This window comes from Anas platyrhynchos, chromosome 5 (genome assembly GCF_047663525.1).
Source record: "Anas platyrhynchos isolate ZD024472 breed Pekin duck chromosome 5, IASCAAS_PekinDuck_T2T, whole genome shotgun sequence".
NCBI lineage: Eukaryota > Metazoa > Chordata > Aves > Anseriformes > Anatidae > Anas > Anas platyrhynchos.
Genome location: NC_092591.1, coordinates 33485745 through 33501259, shown reverse-complemented (window position 1 = coordinate 33501259; position 15515 = coordinate 33485745). Strand labels below are relative to the sequence as shown.

Here is a 15515-nt window from a genome sequence, read left to right as displayed (position 1 = left end):
AGTATAGGATCTTGCTGCAGACACAAGCCCTTTCCCTGCTCCAGTTCTTGCCACTGCAGGCGCCAACAGCTATATTTCAGAACACTGCTGAACAATTTAAGTAATTAATGCTTGTAAATTACATTATAGGCACTCAAGTAAGACATGCAAGTACTCAAGAAGCTGTACAGTGTTAAGTGAAAAGCATTATTAGAGTCTAAAAATACGTCATGTAAAAACAGATCAGACGCACTGGTAACAGTTTACCATCTGCTCTTCTAATCTATCACAAGACAAAGTCCAGTACTCTGCCTTTCCTCTCCTCCTTTGTCGCCTCCAAACCCACACTTCCATTTTCCTCTAAAGCAGCATAAACAGTTACTGCTTCGCCTATCGCATACTCCACTGTTCAAATAAGGCCCACCCTTTGGAATGGAATGCAAGTGTCAACAGGCGATAGGGCCCTGTTATTTAGCGGGGTGTGGTATTTACCTAGGGGAAAGCCACATCCTTCAGCAACCACTTTAATAACTCTGAGCTTTAACATTGTAACTGTGAGATTATTCCAAACCACTGTGTTGAAAGGATTTTATTTTATTATTTTTTTAAGCAAACAAAAAAACACACACTTGTATTTGGGTGTGCATGAGAACACAAGTGAGGCCAGTGTCCCTGATGACATGGGAGCCGGCGAGCAGAACATGACAATGATGCAGAAACAAAGAATTAGATGAAAATGGGGAGCCTCCACCTTCCTCAGAGCAGCAAGAGGGCCTTCTGGGTCACAAGATAGTTGTTTGTTTTTGGAGCAAACCTTAGATTAGCAAAACTCTTACTGCTTCAAGTCACTGGGAGCTATGTACGGAATCTGGGGAAAAGGATGACTTCACCTTGAGCAAAGCTACAGGATCAAAAAAGAATTTCTGGTAACGGAGTAGCACAAGGCAAGTTGAATTCCTCCTCCATATCAGAAGCAGGTAGTCCCAGCAGACAAGGGATTATTTAAAATTTTCATTTCCATAACGTAGCCTTAAGAAAGAGAGTCAAATTCAGCCCTTACATAAGCAGGAGTGACTCAACTAAGACTGAAATAAGGCATCTGCCATCCTGAAGAGTTGTGGGTGTCTGAACAATAGTCAGTGTGTTGTACAGAGTGTGTTTCCTCTGCCCTGAAGGTAAACAAACGCATTTACAATCAAGATCCTGGAGATCCCACCTTCTTTAGAAGCACAAACATCAATTGCCAATTATTAAGAAGCTAACCCAACTAAAAATAAACAGGGTGTAGCTTATACATAGACCATTTATCTACCAAAACTTTTACCTTACAGTAAAAGAGACAAAAACCAACCCATGAGCTTAAGAATTTCATGCTGTTGGATCCTAGCAACAGAACCACAAGCCATACTCCTCCATCTTGCACAACCACCTACACCAGCCTCCTGAAATATGGAAGCAGCAGCAGCTTCTATGCCAGATTGGACATAGGCAGCAGAACCCAAAAGTGACCAGCATCGGTACACCAGGGCTCAGCAGACAACGACAAGACAAACAACATTTGAAATATAATTTGCTTGTGCTTTATTGCTTGCAGTGTGCATGGGGACAGACCATGCAGAAAAAGTTACTTCACAAGCAGTCTGATTTTTTTGCCCTGTCTGCTGTTTTTCTTGAGGACTGCAACGTAAAAAGAATTGGCGACTGTGCTACATTCGTTCCACAGCCATCCTTCGTCTCCGACAGGACTGCCATCTACACAGTCAGAGGACTGAGATCAAGACAGACTTATGGCACTGGGAGAAGACACATTTCTAGAGATAATGCAGAAAATCCCTATGGATGAACAGAAGTGGAAAAAACATCATTAATTTTACTGTCATTACAGTTTTACATTTGGAATGAGAGACCACGGTTGGGACGTCAGCCATTCCTACTGCTGGAAAAGCATTTGTAGACCGCTGGCATACTAACAAACAAGCACAGTGCTGTGAGATGATAGCACAGGACTTCCTCCCTCCCTGATCTCATTGCTGAAGCAAGTCAGTCACATGTTCTCTCTGGTCTTGCTCTGAACTTTTGGAAAGCAAGCTATGAAACTGCTAGAGGGGCCTGATGAGTACTAAAATCCATGCAGATCACAGCAAAGAACTCCAGAGATAGTTCTTCCTAATGTACTTAAAATATGGCTTAATAAATTTCCTACTAAGAGTCTTTGAGAGTCATGGTGGCATCACAAGCAAGTGATAGGCAAAAGCACCTACAAGTCAGGAATCCCCGCCTTAATCCCCTCTTACAGGACCTTCATCAGAACGGTACGATCTGGCCTGAAACAAGGACAAGGAAGGCAATGAAGTTCCTTATCTGAATTCCACAGAGCGAGACAATACAAACTATACTCAATTATCAGCCCAAAATTCTGACACTCAGCATTTTGCACTATGAGAAGTGAAAGCTGGAGCGTAGGAAGGTTTCCAGTTTCCTCAGATTACATTCTCCTCTGAACAAAGCTGACCCTTTCTGGAGATGGTGTTGCTGTTCCTGCAGAACTCGCATGGGTGAGAAAGGCTGAGGAAGGAGCCCACAGCAAGCAGAGCTTATCGTGATTAGAACATTCAGGTCAAGCGCACTTAGCCAACAACCCACTCAAACCCCACAAAGAGATAATAAACAGCCAATCTGCATGCACGAACGCTGTTCACACAGATTTTATCCTGTCACTGCATCATGCATGTAACCATACAGCAAAGGAGAAGCACACAGAGACCACCTTTTAACTCTTGCTCTAGCTCTGCCTCTTTCAGAAGATCAGGGTCTCAAACCCCAGATTTCCTGTACAGCCAGTACAGCAGCAATGTACAAGTAGTCTCTCTGCTTCTGCATGTCTCATTCTGCTGAGAATTGCTCTAAGTTATTCACATCAAAGAAGGGCAGCATTTTTCTTTTTTTTTTTTTTGCTTCAGACTGAACATTTCCAACAAAGAGTTCAACTGTTTCCAAGGCTAGAAAATGATACTTTTTGAAAATCACACTACAAAATCTCTGATGAATCCTCTGAAAATCCTTTTATCCTTTAATTTTGAGGCAGGAGCCTGAAGTCTAGCAGGAAGAAAGCATTCAAAGCAGGAACAAGCCATGGAAAAAGCCAAAGTTAACCTGACTGAATTTGTGAAACTGTAAGAAACTCAGCTTCATTTGCAGTAGACATGAAACTGTACAAGTTACATTCTGAGAAGGTTGTGGGCACAGCACACACAAAAGCGATTGATGGAGCTCAGCTGTGAAGAGTGCAGTCAGCCACCCCGCTCTTCAGACACAGTGGAGCTTCAGCAGGCTCAATTGTGCACAAGGCAGCTGTGTCCAAGGCTTGCCCAATACCAGGGGGCCATCTCACAAAGATCCTCTCCAAGCACAGCCCTCCTGTGAGAGCCCAAGGCACAAGCACATGAAACGCAGCAGTCGTCTCCAGTGCTCTGTGCAGCGCGCATTTCAGAAAGGAAGTGAGGATGAAACTGTCACGTGCCAGTGCCTTCCACTACTCAAGCATATTCAGATGGTCTGAAAATCATCACCTCTGCCAAAAATCTTCAGAGATTCACTGAGCATATAGCATGAGGAGTCATCCTCTCATGCCTTCAAGTGACCTAGCTTATGGGCAGACACTGTGGCAGGTAGCTACAGGATTCAAACATGAGCTAGCTGAGAGCAAAACATTGAAGATGAGGGAGATAAACAGTTATGGTAGCTACAGGACAGGAACAGGTATATGAAATAGAAGAATTAAAGTGACTGCAGTCTGGGCATAACAACATCCTGCAGTCTTTAGTTACAAGCAGGTACAGTTCCTGATGCACACAATGCATGACTCTCAACTAATAAGCAGCTCTTTTATATCTCAGCACGACTCAAAGGACAAGCTATGGTTGCACAGTGAAGCCACGTGTTGCAGGATTTCAGTTTCTTCACAGATAGGTATGCAACAAGTCAGGCAGAAGATCACAGGACAGAAAGACCAACTTCCTGATTTAACATAGCTGAATGCCTATCAGGAGAACTGCTCGCTTTACAGTGCCCCTGTAAGAGACTAGGCAGGTTATTTATGCAGACTTTCACCATAATCACTAACCGTATTTCTCTATTGCCCAACTCGAGACTATGGGTCTTATTAGCAGAAAAACTGGATGTTTGTGCCTGCAACAAAAGTTAATGAGAGCTCCTCTACAACACTGGTCAGCACTGTGAAACAGTATTGTATATAGTGCCAGGTATTGGGAGAAAAAAACAACTGAAACTGGGCTTTCAAAATTAGTGGACGCTTTTCACATTAACAATATTTTCTCCAGTGTTTTCTCCAAAAGATATGACTAAAGTAGCTTGCGTAACAGATTGTGAAAATAAATTCATTAAAATTTCAAAAGCACTCTGTTACTGCAGTGATGGAGTAATGTGGTAAAGTACCACACAAACTCATTAACTGCTTTTCCAGTAGATTTCCAATAAATGAAGTAAAAATGGCAGTTTTTGCTTACAACGAGGACAAAAATTTTAAAAATGCTTTTTGTAGAGTTGGGAATAGTGCATTTACACTGAATGAATGGTAACTGCTGTATGTTGTTATGTAGTTAAAGACTTATCCATCAATGTACAACAAATTATACAGAGTTGACATGAAGAGGATAAATTCCTTAAAAAAAAAAAAAAAATGATTTTTGAGTATTCAATTTTGCATTTACAAAACATTAAGGTTCCAGTGCAAATGTAATCCTGCATCTGAATGTGTTTGAATAGTGGAAGGCGCTGGCATGTGACAGTAGTGTTTCATCCTCACTTCCTTTCTGAAATGCGCACTGCACAGAGCACTGGAGATGACTGTTGTGTTTCATGTGCTTGTGCTTGAGCCTTGGGCTCTCACAGGAGGGCTGTGCTTGGAGAGGATCTTTGTGAGATGGCCCCCTGGTATTGGGCAAGCCTTGGACACAGCTGCCTTGTGCACAACTGAGCCTGCTGAAGCTCCACTGTGTCTGAAGAGCGGGGTGGCTGACTGCACTCTTCACTGCTGAGCTCCATCAATCGCTTTTGTGCCCTGCATAGACTTTGAGGTGCTCAAGCACCTCAAAGAGGAGAACTAGAAACCCACATTTGATTCAGCACTCCACCACTGGAAGCAAGCATAAAGTAGAGCACAGGTACAACATGCTGTCCACACTGAACATGACTGAGGTACCACTGCAGTGTTCTCAGCTATATGGAGCTGCTTGAAAAAGAGCTAAGACAAAAAGCTGTGTTTTCTGCTGTAGCTCAGAGTAACAAAGGCAGCTATAGCTAAGGCTGGGTCATTTTATGCCAGGACGTGGCAGAGACCAGAGAACAGAAGCAGCTTTACCGATGATGAATGGTGATTTCTTACCAACACTAGAAAACAAAAACATTTTCTTTCTATGAACATTCAATATAATTTAGCAGGAGATACCAGTTATCACATGAAAGACATATCAGCACTACAGTAGTTTGCATTCTCCTTTGACACACCACTCAGCACAAGTGAGCTAAGACTTTCTTACTCACACAGTTCTGCTACATCCCCGCTTCCTGTCCAGCAGGTAAATCCTCAGGTGGACCGATGAATCATACAGACTGCAGTGCCGGTTACACACAGACACACCACGCATCTATCCCCAGTCTTTATCTCCACTGACCACACCTCTGTTATCACGGTGGTTCAAGTATGGATGATGAAGGCTGAGGAAGCAGATTAAAGCTGAACGTGAGTGAAATAAAGGTGGTATCAGTGGGCTTGGGTAAACAGCTTAAGGAGTTTGTATTCACTGTGCCACCTTACTTGGATATTTCAGCCTGTAGATAAGGAGTGTTCCTGGATTCTGGGTTAAAGCCAAGCTCCCACAAAGCAGCATCTGTGTCATGCTTCCTACAGTCACCAACTGGCGTGGAGATTCTGTCCCAGGCTCCAAATCTGGATTGTGCCAGGTCTGTGACATTGCTTCAAATGAGCTGCCAATTGGTCTAGCTAACTCATCCCAAGCTTCCCAGGGAATGGAAAGTTTGGCAACAGGCAACTGTAGCCAGGCCTGATAGGTGCAGGGTGGGTTTCTCTACTCTCAGTCTTACTGCTTTATGTTTCAGAAAGGAAAATTTCATTCCTTGGGAGAAATTCAGTTTATAGATGTAAAAACGACTGAACACTGTTTGTTATCTGCTATCCCCCAAAGCACTCTCCGTTACTGACAGAAATGAATCAGTTAAGCACTGGAAACAATACGCCACTGTGTTTGCTAGTCTGATGCCAGATGAATGGGTCACCTCTACCCCTTCCCAGTGCTTTCCCTACTGTTTTTAGTCTGTATCACTTAATTCTGTACAACTTCTACTTTTTTTATGCAGTCTTCCCCAAGGTGTGCTACACTATGGACAGACAATGCCATCACACCTAACTCATGAGAGTTTTAGAAGAAACTCTGTTAGTAGAAAAGGCTTAGAAGAGCACTTCAAAAACAAAATCTAAACCTACACCATGCAAGATCCAAATTAACAAGGACTGACAAGCCGATTCTTTCTGCTTCAGCCTCAGCTTTCTCTGCAAAAAACGACACTGACAGAGGAAGTAGAAGAGAGACAGTGATTCTACTGTTGCTGTATATGAGGTCACTTTTTGCTTGCGAGAATAGTATTATTACCTTTTCTGCTATCTCAATTTATAGATAATCACCACAAAATGAGGTGTCTGATGAACCTCAGTTCTTCTCTCAGTCACTCCTAAACAATCTACTATGCATAAATATAATGTACATTCTTAGCTTCCAGAAATATTAGCTGTATTGAACTGCACCACACCGTGACAATTTAATAAAACTGATTCACTTTAACGCATTCTATTTATAATAAATGTTAGATGCGAGTTGAGAGGTTATTTTTTGTCTATGATACCTGTTGCATTTATCACCTGTTCAATAAATAAAGAGTTCAGCTTCATCAAACAATTCTAACAGGTTAAGAATGACAGAATCCAAAAATATACACAGACATGCTAATTCCCCAACTATTGCCCCAGCTCCTACCCTTATCCCTTTTCAGGTTGGCATGGGTTTTCACAAATAAATCTTCAACTCTGCTGAGCTGATGATAGCCTGGGAAAAATCTGCTTAAGTGTGCCCTCTTTAAATACAAGCACATCACCTGATGATGAGGAGTCATCATTACTTCCTTTCCAGGTGTAGTAAGCACTGCAAGGAGGTTTCAACAGTAGAAGAGCACATACAGAGAAAGGAGAAACTTCCACAGTATACTTAATCCAACAGGTCCATAACAAAAAAAAAAATCTAATACAGCTCTTCCAATTTTAAACTGTATGCCCAAGCAACACGTCACTTAAGATATGAAAAATGACAAGTATCAGGGGGGACTTGATTCAAGAGAGAACAATCTTGTAACCTGTAAGTCATTATTTCAAATGTATCGAGGGTGAGAAAGTCTTATCAGATAAGACATTTAGCTAATTGCCTCTCTCACAACTGACTTGACTAAGACCTAGCTCATTTCCTTCTTGATGAGAGGCCACATTACTAATAAACAGTCACTGCTAAAAGTGACACTGCTGATGTTTGGATACGCTCCACCAGCTGACTGTACAGTGGTGAACAAGCCATCCTCAAATTGGGAGAATGCTCCCAATTCAGAGTTGTGACCCAGTAACTGAGTGACACGGAAACACCTACTGCTGTTCACCTCATGTTTGTTCAGTGTATAACAGGAACATTTCAGTATGTATGATATCATTCTAAGTCAGCTTAAAAAAAAAAAACACACAAAAAGATATTCTATTAAAAACAGTTGATCCACAAGCAGCAACGACAAGTCCTGGTCTGCGCTGGACTTGTATCCTACAGTCCTGCACACTTCTCAAATTAACAACAAGTTGTCACTGTCCCTTCCTTATAGACTTGTGCCAGGAACCTTCCCATCCCTCTCACATTTCCATATCTCCCCACAATTCCCTTACCTTTTGATCCTGATCCCTCAGCTGCCCTTGCGTTTTCTACATTTCCTAACCTCACTAGCCCACAGCATTGTGTAGGCCCTCCCATACTTTCCCCTGATTACCCTCAGGACAAGAGGCACTAATTGCCTGCTGCAGCCTGTAAGCACAGATCACCTGGCCAGCATGCACAGGTCAATTCACTGGTTAACAAGTGAAACAGAAGCCCCCTGGCTGAACTCCCCCAAGAAGAAAAGGTGTGAACTTGCCTGGGACTTCATCTCCCCCTCCCAGAGACTGATTTTTGTGAAATTTTAAAGACCTTTTGAAGAAAACTTTGGGATGCCTATCCCACTGTCAGATTTGGCTGAAGTCTACTGAAGTTGTTAAAATTAAATTGATAGAGTGATTACACAAGCTTTCTTTCCTTTGAAAGTAGGCTAAAAACCCATTAACAGTCTTACTTATGTCATCCCTTCATTCTCATTCTTCATTTAAAAATAACAATCCTATTCCACTGCATTAGCTTACATAATCCACCCCTGAGCTGAAATACTTGAAACTTTCAGGCCATATTTATTATGTGAATGTGTCTATATGTTTGTCCATTTTAAGGTGCTTGGTGTTATGAAGAATAATAGCAAGAAGATAGGTAAAAGCAAAGAAGCATTCCTAATGGCTATCCCCCAAAGTTTCTGGACTGGTATCATTGCATGCAAGAACTGAACTGCTTTTTCTCCAGCGAGCTGTCAGCCGTTCTCATGGTTACTGATCTAGGAATTTGCAACGACGGGTCACAGTTATGAGAATGAGTATGTTATTTACTAGATAGAAACATGCCAAATAAATATTCTCCAAATCAAGGGGACAAGAGGCTGCTGTACATTATCATGCTGTTTATCCTCTGTGAAAACCACTTTTTAAAGTCTCTCTGTCCCAGCAAAGAAGGCGCTAACCAGACTTGCATAGTTCTTAAAATTGCTCACTCACATAATGAAGACAAAAATACATCTCTTGCACTCTCTCCATTACTATAAATGGACCAAGGGGGCTTTCACTGACAGATTCAACTGCGTATATACACTTTCCAGATGGTGTGAAGCAGCGGCAGAAAAAGCACACTTCCCATCTAAACACAATAAAAGGCAGGAACGTGAACTCTTGTCATAGGGTAAAATCTGTCCCATTGATTTGTTACTTTAAAAAAAAAAAACACAATATTTTTTTTAAGTTAACCACCAAGATTTGTGAAGCTCCAGATATGATGTTACAAATTACACGTACACCAACACAAGCAACTGGTTTCCACAGAAGCACAAGTTCAGCTCACAGGGTAGCAGCAGATCAGGCTTCTCTCACACTTCTAACTGTTGGTTGTCGGAGGGGCCTTCCTCCGGGAGAGCCAGGGCAGCTCAGTTTCCAAAGCTGCTATGAATTATCACAAAACAAAGCGTGGAATTTGTGATGAAGAAGTGAAACGCTTACCCACCAACTTTCTCTCAGCCATGGGCCTGCCTAGATGCGAACAGTGCTTTGTCCCTGCAGCTCCAGGCTGGAGCTATACCATAACTGTCAGCCACCAGCCCCACAGCATTCACTACCTCAGCAAGGGACCCAGCACTCCAGGGACATACCCACGTACCGCACTCAGCAACAAAACACAATTTAATGCTGTCACGATGTGCCAACTCGTCCACGCCAGAAGGCTCCATGAATCATTTAACTGAACAACCGCCTGCCGGCCCAGCGCGCTGCCAGGCAGAGCAGTTTTCCAAGGCGCACAGCGGGCACAGCACCGCGAGGCTTCCTGCCACAGCATTTAAGGCCTGGTGGCTCCTGGGCAGCAAGCCCTGTGTGCAGTGACAGCTCCAGTCTTCTGTGTTTCACTTGGGCCCGCAGGGGAAGTGCAAACTTTTGAAGACCCAACTGGGTTTTGACCTCTAGGTCAATGAGAGAGGCCTCTAGCTGAGTAGCCTGGGAGGGCCTTCCTCAGCTTAGGTCTCAAGTTCCTGCGTCTGCAGATGGCAGCCTTGAAGCCCTGATAACAGGAACACTATCAGAACTTCTGCTCCCACAGTGGAAGACCTGGGCAAGTTTCCAAGGTTCCTGCTAGGCACTGGGGAGCCTGGTAGGCTTGACAGTTCAGCAGTCCTGTGAGCCCTGGTCAGAGCTTAGTTGTGAGGTGCCAGGCTCCATAATCCTAACGTTTCCAAAGAAAAGTCTGAGGAAATTCTAATACAAGAGAAGCTTCAAAATGCAACAATTTCCCATGAATTAGGGAACACCAAGTTCGTTCCACTTCTGATTTCAATTTCATGCAGAAAATCTCTAATGTCTGTGTTCCACTCTGAAAATGAACCTTCGTTTTCTAAAATACACACACTAAACCAATAAATAAGAATCGAACATGCATGTTTACCTCTAAATACTACCTTCAAAATACAAAAATATTCCTCAAGTTATCCTAAAATTTCTAGTTATTTTCATATGCACATGTCTGCCTTGAGCCTAAAGCCTTCCATTCACACCACAGGGACCTACTCATCCTGCCTCAAGACTAATTAGCAGAAAAGATACGTCCTGTAAAGGTGAACCCACAGAGGTTCAAGGCTCACACTTCTGCTTGGCATGCTATGTTTCAGTAAAGAAACAGCATCTGTAAAGACTGGACAACTGGGGCTGGCTAGTATCGGAGTATTGCCCGGTACCAAAAGAACAAGCCTGTCCTGGTCACCTTCAGGTACCAACAAGCCCAGGGGGCAGCCACTCGAGATGGAGGGCAGCACACAGTGCCAAAGGGAAAAGTACAGATTCCCAGGATCCAAGCTCTCTGTGGGTAATGCAGCAAGGAAAGGAGGGATGAACTACACAAGCATGCACCAAGCAGATGAAAGATCTGGCTCATTTTATTTATTAGGCAATGTCATAACTTGTTGATGCTTAGTGCTGCCATTTTAGAGTCCTAGATACAAGCCTCAGCTCTGGTTTGCCACCTTGCTGCACAAGTGGCAATGAGATAACTAACGACCAGCAGAATGCAGGCACCTGGAGAACAGCTTATCCCAGCCACCCACAGGTGTGGGAAGTTAACTTGACTGCTGAAAATATTTTACCAGGTGAGTGAGTACCTACTTAATTAATGAAACATTAACAAATACCAAAGCTGCACAGAATTTGGGAAACCTGCAAAAAGCTTTATAAAAAGATTGAATTCTCATACTATTGAAGTTCTCAATGCCCAAAGTTCTCCCCGTGCACCTAAATGAATAGGATGTTCTCTCAGACTTTCATAACGTGACTACATGTATTCTTATATGTGTATAAATCATTTGTAAAGCTTTGTTTTTTTTTAATTTCTTGTCATTAAAAGGTGAACAGAGCCTTTATTGACTTTGCACAGTGCCTAGAAACTTCCTAAAATGTAAAAGAAAGTGATGTTTTTCACATCCACTTACACATGTCAGACTGGAGGGAAAGAAACAGTTTAATAAATAACTTCGGATTCAATATTGCATACAATACCAATGTACCCCAAGGTGCAAAAGCAAAACATTGAAGGCAGCCTGGTTTCTCACCTGAAGAATAGTTTTTGCTTTGTGTTCACAGACAAGTTAGCAGGAACTACAATGCCATCCCAAAGTTCTCTGCATTGCTAATGTTATCAGTAAATTCTTGCTCCCTACTTACCACGCATACGCCTCACAGCTTTACCTCCACAGAGTTCATTATCCCACCCACTCGCCCACTGCAACAGCAGGGATGTTGAGTCAAAGGATCCAACAGCCCTTTTCCATCTTTAATTTCTATTCTTCTGCTACTTTCACAAAATCCCCACTTGCACAGCACATAGTTCAGAAAAGAAAGGAAAATGGTGAGAGTAGTGATTGCTTCCCTCTATACACCACTTTCTATCTCAGGATAGAAAGTACAAATTAAGTAGTATTATTACAGGCTTCTTGGAACGCAATATAACAAAGTACAAAACTTTTTTTTTCCCCCAAACCAGGCCACAAGTTGATGCAAACAAAACCAATATTGCGCACAGCATTTTAGCTTCTGTACTATGTGTCCTCTAAAGTAGTAAACCCACAATTACCCTGAGAAAAGTCCAGCTGGAGGTATCACCTACAACTAGCATTACTTCTTGCTTATATATATTTCTTTCAAAACATATGTTCTGCTTGAAAACAATTCAGTGCCAATGAGTTGGCAGCAGAACAACAATTTAAGTTATGTTCTCAATAAATGTAGGAGGGGGAATTTGCTAAAGCAATGTATTTCATTTACAAAACCCCAAGGAACACATTACAGGGAGTCAGGCAGATATATGTTAATGATCACAAAAAAAAAACAGCTAAGTAGATGCCTTTAAAAGCTCACTTCATGGATGAAAGCTGCCAAATTACAGAGGGGATTTACTGAGAAGAATGTGTTACTGCCAGAATGGACAAAAGCATGCATTCTACCCATTCCAAGCTCCTCCCCATCTCCTGTCATGCTCACAGCAAGAAGCAGCTCAAAAACTGACAGCCACAGACTCCAGGATTGGAAGAGACAAAAAAGAAATACCTGCTGGTAAATGCCTGGAAAAAATGTTATTTTGAAGATCTAACAAAATAGACTGGGGAAAAAAAACAAAACAAAACAAAAAAAAAACACCCTACCCACGAGCAAAACAACGCCCCCAAGAATTCTTGGGACAGCAAGCACAGTTTCACAGGAAACACAACACACCTGAGGAGGTTTTAGAAGGGCCAACGCACAGAAGCATTTTAAAAATAAGAGCAGCAAGCTGCACGGTGCGGTGCGCTGCCACCAGCCCAAGACAGAAGTTTTCCGCAGTTTGTGTGGACGAGCAAACAGCACTTTCACCCCAGCTGAGGCACAAGCCTCACTGCAACGGGGGGCTGCCTGGCGACCCCCAGGCAGCCGGCACTCGTGGGCAAGCCCCGCACGCAGAGCGCGGTTCAGAAGCCTTTTCTCGAGTTTTTCTTTCTTTTCTTTTCTTTGTTTCTTTCCGGTGCGTGCTGCCGCGCCGTTGTTCCCAGCTACAGAGCCCCCCGGCGGGTCGGCGTCCCTACCTGGTTGTGCTCCTCGCCGTGCTCCAGGTGCACGATGCCCTGGCTCCTGCCCTCCGTGTCGCTCAGCACGTCGTCCTCGGAGTCCTCGAGGAGGGACGAGGAGCCCGTGGAGGAGAGCGAGGAGGTGGAAAGGCGGCGGGACTGCAGGTGCAGCGAGCTGTCCGTCCTCAGCCAGCCGCTCTCCGCGTGCGACGGCGGCGCCTTGGGGCTGCCCTGCGCCTCCTCGCCCTCCTCGGGGGTGACGGTGAGGCGGGGGATGACGGGCGGCAGCACCCCGTTGGGGGGCCGGCAGCCCCTCTTGGCCGGGTCGGGCAGCTGCCGGGCGGCGGCGGCGGCCACGGCGGCGCAGCGAGCCTCGAAGAGGGAGCGCAGCTCCCCGACGCTCAGCCGCGGGGCCAGGCTCAGCTCCGGGCTGCCGTGCAGCCCCGCTCGGGGCTCCATGGCCCGCTCGGCGCCGGCCGCCGGCCGGGCAGCGCCCCAGGGCGGGCGGCCGGGGGCGTGCATGAGGGAGCGCCGCGATGCGCCGCTGCCGCCGCCGCCGGAGAAACTTCTTTGTCACTCGCTCAGTCGCCGGCCGCCGCTCGGAGCCCGGCGGCGAGGCTCATGTCCAGCCCGCCCTCCCTGGGCAGCTCCGAGGCAGCCGCAGCCCGGCTACCGCGCCCGCTGCCCCGCCGCCAGGGCCATGGGGGCGCTGAGCCGCCGCCCCGCTCCGCCTCGGCGCCGAGGGGAGGAGCGAGCCCGGCCCCGCCGAGCCCGGCCCCGCCGAGCCGAGCCCCGCGGCGGGGAGCCCCCGCCCGCCCCCTGCCTTGCCTCTTCGCCTTCCCGTCCCTTCGCCGCCTCCGCCCTTTTGCTTTCGCTTTCCCTCAGGCGCCCGCCGCTCCCCGAGGGCCGCCCCGGGGTGGCACCGCCTCAGGGCGGCCCCGCGGGGCGCCCCCCCCCCGGCCCGCCCTTACCTCAGCCCCCGCCGCGCGCTCGCCAACGGCCAACGGCTCCCCGGGCACGGCGGCTGCGCGAGCCCCGGCCCGAGCCCCCCTCAGGGCGGGCGCCCGTGACATCCCCCCCCCCCCCCCCGCCTTCCCTGACTGGATTTTTTCCAAGAACCGCACTCCCCCCCCTCGGCTTTTTACTTCTTGCCCGCCTGACTCCCACTCTGCCTAAAACGTAACCCTGCTGGGTTGCGACATGTGTTGTAATTGTAGGTATTAAGGCCCTTGGAAGAGGAGCGGCGTCCTGCCGCAGGGTTACATCAGCTGAGATGATTAGTAAAATTAATAAATTTGGAACCGACTGCTAAAGTCTTCAACTTAGTTTTTGCTCATTTATCTCATTGTTTCCCTGCTCTCTCCCATCTGTCTCTCCCATCTGTTGTCTCTTGCCTGGTGCTCAGGCAGGGAGCTCCTCAGGAAGGGGCTGCGCTCGCTCCACACATGATGTGGCACGGCCGTGGCTGGGCTCCTGGACCCTGCCATGCTGCAGATAAGCTTTTGATAACCCACCTTGCTGCATTTGGGTTACTCAGTTGCCGTTGGGTATTTCACAGCCCAGTCTCACAGATATTCCACGCAGTGTGTTCCAGTGAGGTGGCTGCTGAGCTGCTCTCAAGCACAGAGCTTGCAAATGCCCTGGAGCACACCCAAAGGCAGTGGGGGAACTCCACGAGCAAAAATTCAGGCGTCTTTAGAGACTTTTCTAGAAGCAGGTGCTGCCAAGGGGTATGCGGTGGGTGAGGCAGGGGTGACAACTACCCCAAAATTACATACACTTACCAGTAAAGTGCAGAAGAAAATGTTTGGCAGTGCAGTATTTCACTAACAGAGGCTCAAAACCAGCACAACTGTAGTCACTTGTTCCTTCAAGGTAGACAGGAATAGTTTTGAGTTCTTCCTGAAAGAAGATAGAGTCATCACTTTTATTACGAACTGCATAAGTCATTTCAAATTTTATAGTGCAGAAAGTCTTAAAGTATGACTAGGCCTCAGACATACTGAGAGTCATAATTTAATTGAAAGCGTGAAGTGATGGCTTTCTAAGAATACTCGCAGTTAAAAATTTACAGTTACAGCAGAAAACACAGTATCCAGTTTAAAATGGTTGTGGAAGATTACACATGCACAAGCTGGGCCCACTTAACTCATTTCTGTAGCTGTGACAGCTGCTGTCTGTAGATGAGCAAGATAGAAAAAAAGTTTATCCAGAGGACAGAGGTAGGTGCAGGTTTCCACAGGCCAAGCAGGGAGCCCTTCTGCAGGTGAAAGGACAGCTCAGCTTCCAGCGAGCTGCGGCTCACTCTGCTGATTCTGCAGTTGCAGGATTATGCGGGGTCCATGATTAGGAAACCGGCCAGTTACATGGTTTCCTTATTTAGGAAACCTTAGCTCTCGCAACCGTTCTGAGACCACCAACACACTCTACATAGTTCATTCTACAATTATAAAATATAATTTAAAGGTTTTAATTTCAACTCATAA

At 45.7% G+C, this 15515-nt stretch overlaps 1 protein-coding gene across 1 annotated transcript in view; it reads right to left on the bottom strand.

Annotated features, from left to right (window-relative positions):
* Window positions 1-13895, bottom strand: part of ITPKA (inositol-trisphosphate 3-kinase A) — a 39341-nt gene extending 25446 nt beyond the window's left edge. Inside the window, exon 1 of the mRNA XM_005029154.6 lies at window positions 13048-13895. Coding sequence (XP_005029211.2) covers window positions 13048-13551 — 504 coding nt within the window. The 5' untranslated portion in view covers window positions 13552-13895. The remainder of the gene's footprint in view (window positions 1-13047) is intronic.
* Window positions 13896-15515: the final 1620 nt, after the last annotated feature.